Source organism: Hippoglossus hippoglossus, chromosome 12, assembly GCF_009819705.1.
Source record: "Hippoglossus hippoglossus isolate fHipHip1 chromosome 12, fHipHip1.pri, whole genome shotgun sequence".
In the NCBI taxonomy this organism is placed as follows: Eukaryota; Metazoa; Chordata; class Actinopteri; order Pleuronectiformes; family Pleuronectidae; genus Hippoglossus; species Hippoglossus hippoglossus.
Genome location: NC_047162.1, coordinates 21,159,221 through 21,164,945, shown reverse-complemented (window position 1 = coordinate 21,164,945; position 5,725 = coordinate 21,159,221). Strand labels below are relative to the sequence as shown.

General features: G+C 36.6%; 1 protein-coding gene across 1 annotated transcript in view; it reads right to left on the bottom strand.

Annotated features, from left to right (window-relative positions):
- Nucleotides 1–757: 757 nt before the first annotated feature.
- Nucleotides 758–5,725, bottom strand: part of dcc (DCC netrin 1 receptor) — a 139,681-nt gene continuing 134,713 nt past the window's right edge. Inside the window, exon 28 of the mRNA XM_034603188.1 lies at nucleotides 758–843. Coding sequence (XP_034459079.1) covers nucleotides 758–843 — 86 coding nt within the window. The remainder of the gene's footprint in view (nucleotides 844–5,725) is intronic.

Below are 5,725 nucleotides of genomic sequence, written 5' to 3'. Positions count from 1 at the left end.
TTACGTGACAATAAATATTGTCAAAAAGTTTTTGAATCGTACTGAATTGATTTGATTAGACAGTCAGGTATTTAGTACATGCAGATGTTGATACAACTACTAGGCTACTTAAATATATATCACACTAAATAGTTAGACATTATGATCTTCCAGACCTTTGCTTCAAGAAATTTTCTCTAACTGGACCTCTTTAAATTTTAGTTGATTACCCCTGGTATAGAGCATTAACAAAGTGCATGACACAGTCCTGAACAGAAATACACACTCCAGCCCACTGTCCTTAGGAAACAGATATACTGAGTTTTAGAGTAAATTTATTTGTTGAGATATGACTTTACTGTGTGTGTGGATGGACAGCAGACAGCTGCAGTGTTCTGTTCCAGTGTTGAGTGTTCATTAAAGTTGGACTTAATAAAATCCACAAATGAAAGTGTGTCAGTGTTGATGTTGATGTTATGAGACAAATTGTGATTTGCGAATACAGGCTTTACAAATCTAATCTGATTGATTGATTGATTGATTGATGTGATATCTGGACAGCACGTCAGATTAATTTCCTTCTCAGTAAAAAAAAAGAAGCTAAGCGTCCTCCATGTTTATCAGGACAGACACTGACGTTTATACTGAGAATGTCTTCAACACTGTCATGGCTTTTTCTTTAAGCATTTCTGCAATTGTTTTATTGTTAACACAGTGAATGTCCAGTGTTTTAAATGGTGTGTAGGTGGGTGACATGTTGTATGTTTACAGGTCTCGGTCAGGTGATGGAGCCAGGATCCTCTGGCTGACTGTCGGCTGGATGCTGATCCAGCAGACGCTGATCGGTAACGGTGCTGTTGTGACCTGAATCCACAAAACAGGTCGACTTTAGATCTATCAGGCTCCACTGCTGTTGTTTGCTCTGATGTGTCAGAGTCATCCTGATGAGTGTAGCAACAAAGAATCCTGGTCCGTGATTGGCTGACACCCAAGTTGGAACTTTTGTCTTGCACACTTTTATTTCTCCTTCTTCACATGACTTCTTCTCTTGCTTTTTGTGGAAATCAGTATGGTTGCTCATGATTCATCACACAAAAACAGACATTAAACCAATGTGTTCATTCAAAATCATTCATGATGCTCACACCACCATTTGGTATGAAGAGTACATATTCAGTGCTTAATGATCCCAAACAATTCAACCTCAGTTTCATCAGTGCAAAAAACCTTTTCTCAGTATATTTGTGGTGTCAAGCTGCTCTATTTTAGGCTACAGTTAGAACAGCAGCTTCTTCTGTCATGATAATGATCCATACTTTGTGTGTTGTCATATCATGACCAGATACGTTTACCAGCTCCAAAGATTCCCTTTAAACCCTCAGCTGTGCAGCTACTTCTGGGGTTCACTGACCTTCTCCTGGCAGTGGACATGTCTGTGTTTATTACCAATGGGACTGAGAGCCACAGTCTAAGAAGTATTGATGGATGGACTAACATCTTTGTCCACAATGTCCAGTCTTTGTGTTGTTGTGTTTCAAAGAACCAACAACGCCTAACCCTGAGCAACTCGAGGGTGGATTTGAGGGATTTAGGGTCACCACTGAGCTTTTTAACCAAATAAGCTTCACGGAGAGCTTTATTGAGTTAACAGGCTCTGTAATGAGCCACCGGGAGTTTCGGTTCTTAAATTTCACAAAGCAAACAGAGCCATCACAGAGGGGAGTCGGCCTGTTAAACAGCACCAATACACATTACAGAAGATAATGTGAGTAACCAGCCGCGCCTTGAATGTAACACAAGGCCGACTGCTGGCCCCAGCTGGCCACCCCTCATACTGCTGCTGCAGCTGTGTTCAGCCTAATGATCAACAACCCTGACAGAAACTTCTTTCTTTACTTCCTGGATTTTCAGGAGAGAAATGTTCTGACCTAATACCAACAGCTGTTTCCCAGCATAATGTGGTAATCAGTGAGCAACACACTATAATAATGGTTTTCCTATTGTTGTCACTATTATTTTATACATGTAACACATCTCTAAATCATTTTGATTGTCCACACTAGTGCATTTATTTAGCTCTTCTGTATTATTCCACTGGATTATTACAGCTCTATTTTTTTTCACATTCACCAGTCACTCACTTAACTCCAAGTCAACAAAGTCAGAGTGGATCAGTATTCTGAAACCCAAAAAGTTGAGTTTCCGGCCTAGGGGTTTGATAAAGCAGGATTCGAGGTGAGTGCAGGTTCCTGGCCCCAGTGCAGGGTTAGGGTTGAAAACAGCTGCACAATCATTACTATTGTCATTACCATTATTTGTAATCGTGTCTCACTGTTCACCAGCTCTGATTTTTTATCAGCAGCAGCTGTGACTCAGGTCGTTCTTTGTGTGAGTGGAGAGGGCATATATGTATGTATAGTTCTATATATATTTATATATAGGATTAGGGTTATATATATAGCAGGTGGTGTCCAGTCCTATTTATTCACCAAGATCTCTAAATCCAACCCAACATCGTTTTCTACCAGTAAAGACAAACATCCAGCTTTGTCTATGACGTATCAATATCAATTTAAGAATATCAATTAAAGTTTAATAAGTACGGACTGACTTTGACATTTTTAGCACAAATGACTTTGTGCTAAAAATGTAAGTTACATGGACAAGATATGTGGTCACATTAGCATCTGCCTTGGTTTCAGTCTTTCTTTCAGATGTTGAACCTGATGCAGGGATTTGTTCCCATTCAGCCACAGGGTTTGAGTGAAGTCCAACACCGATGATGGTTGAAAGGTCCTGACTCACAGTTGATGCTCCAGTTCATCCCAAAGGAGATCAGGCCTCTGTGCAAGTCAACTTCCTCTATATCAAACTAGGAATCACTGTCTTTATGGAGCTGACTTCACGTACAGAGAAACTGCCATGTTGAAAGAGGAAATGTTAATAATAATAATATATTTGTATTTGTTTCCTAACCCTCTAATATTTTAGTTGAGATGTTTGCACAAATACACCACAGCACATTCCTTGTATGTGTAATTGGTAATAAACCCTGATTTTGATTCTCATGTTTTTGCTGTTACTTCTTGGATGTTTCACTATGTGTTGCTGCTCTCTGCTGGTTCAAATAATAACCACAGTATCATTTACTGTTAAGTGAAAATAGCAAATTATACAGCACACATACTGCTTAACTTAAGTGAAAATGACTACAACTATGCAGCCCTTTGGAAACATTGCAAATAAATACTTAAACAAAACTTTTCTCATGTTGTTCAAGCAGTGAGCTGGCTTTGTATTTATATTTGAGTGTTACCAGAGTTTTGACTGAAATCACCCTGTTATTGTTATTGTGTGCAGAGACTAAGGTGTTAACTGTAAAACTAAAGATACAGGGTTTTTACATATAGATCAACATTTTATTTACTTCTGACCACCAGTTACAAGGACTAACAATGAAACTGTACGATAATGAAAAACGATGTCACCAGGCAGGAATGAAGTGCAGCATAAAAGGGAAAATAAAACTAACATTCTTCTAAAAGACAACTAACATACATTTTTAATTCTCACACTTTATTCATGACAAACAGCTTGTATATGTTTGTACATAGTTTTAGTGGATTTTATTCAGATTAAATAGTTTATTTTTCTCTTAAAATGATTTACTTCATTAATGAACCTATAAACTGATGACTGAGGAGCGTAACTCTGTGTCAGGGTGAATCAGGACTGATGACACTATGCTTCATTTTCTCAGCTCTTCTGATTCTCTCTTCAAAGAAACTCTGCTGGTGACGATTCCTCTGATCCAACCTGACCACCCACTGCTCCCTCAGCCTGGAGAGAGAGAGAGAGAGAGAGAGAGAGAGAGAGAGAGAGAGAGAGAGAGAGAGTTGATCATGGTGGCAGCTGATCGTGGACTATGATTTCAACAAGACTTCTTGATGTACATGTTGATCTGTTCAGTTCCATCAGCATCTATTGTACTTGTGTCCTGGGAGAGGGATCCTCACATGTGACTCTCTGAGCTTTATTTACTCGTAATAAAGTTTCTTTGGTAGTTTTACTCTTGTTGAGATAAGAACAGAGGATGTTGCTCCTTGTTAAGACCTTCGAAGGAAACTGTGATTCGTGGATATGAGACTAAACAAATAAAATGTGATTGATTGAAAAATATCAATTTATAGTAAGATATAATAATATCATGGTAAAGTAAGGTATCAAAATAACATAGTATTCTAAGATTTGAAAATGTCATCACATCATATCATTTATATCAAATTTAATGTTATTATAGATATAAAGATATAATACAATAGTGAAATATAAAAGTATAGTGAAATACAAAAACATCATTGTATAGTAAAATATTAAATATCATGGTATAGTTAGATTTTCAAATACTGTGGTAAATATGGTTTAGTAAGATATAATATAATAAAATATAAAATATCATAGTAAAGTTAAATATAAAACTATCATAGTGTAGAACAATATAAAAACATGGTACATATCATGGTATAGTTAGATATAAAAATATCATATTATGTTAGAATATAAAAAAAATTATATTGTAAGATATGCAAATATCATGTATAGTAAGATATACAAATGTTACAGTATAGTAAGAGATAATACCAATATCAGGAGAAACTTGGGCTTTCTGGGCCATTTACTGCAAGTCATCCCCCTGATCTTTAACTTTTCATGTCTCTTTTTACTGTTTCATATGTCTGAGTATCATAAGAAATGCAAAATTGTAATCTATTGTAAGGCAGAAAAAATATCATAACACATTAAGTTATAAAAATGAAAAAGAAAACATGATTTAAAGTTGTTAAGGCCACAGTATAATAAATCAGGCTATCATAAATCCATAAAATTCCATACTACAGAAATATCATGAAATATTTAATGACATAATCCTAGTGTAGTACAATCTAACAAACATCACAGCAATGTCAATCCATATAGTAAGGTGGACATTGTGCAGCAGTAAATATTAATACAAATCAAGAAAGACTTAGGTCATTTATTTTTGTGTGGGCTGTATTCGGGGTTAGGGATCAAAGATGAGCAGATCCAGTATTTACCCTCACCATAATTCCTGGGCTTAAAGTAATCATGCAGACATCCACTGAAATTTGAGCTGCAGTCATTGCTGTCAGGGAACAATTGTGTTAAGGAAAACAAAGAGTGTGTCTGTGTGTGTGTGTGTGGCTGTTTTAGACGTGACAGGATTAATATTGTTGTGTCTCTGTTCGCCAGCATTTGTCCGTCAGCACAGTGCATCATGTGTCTGTTAATCTTCAGCATTGATATTCTCACTGATCTCCAGGACTCAAAGGTATAACTGAGCTGCTTCTAATCAACATTCTCAGGCTCCTATGTGATGACAGACAGATGAGCTGTAAACAGACGTGAGTCATTTTCTAAACTAATCAAGGGTTCATCTGACAGAGAGAGAGATGAAAACTGAAGAGTGGCACAAAGGTTATCTTTTATGGTCTTCCTTTCCGAGGAACCAAAGTTCATCCAAATAAAAAAAAAATTGCTGACACTCAGAACTAATGAAACATTTTTGAGGATATCCTAGAGTTTTTAAAGATACTAAATACTGTATATCAGGCTTAATTTCTGGGGAAAACACTTTTATGAGTGTTACAAAATATTTCTTAAAAAATGTCTTGCAGTCCAACATCTCACTCCGTGTAAACATCATAGAGCTTCAATGAAGAGCTGG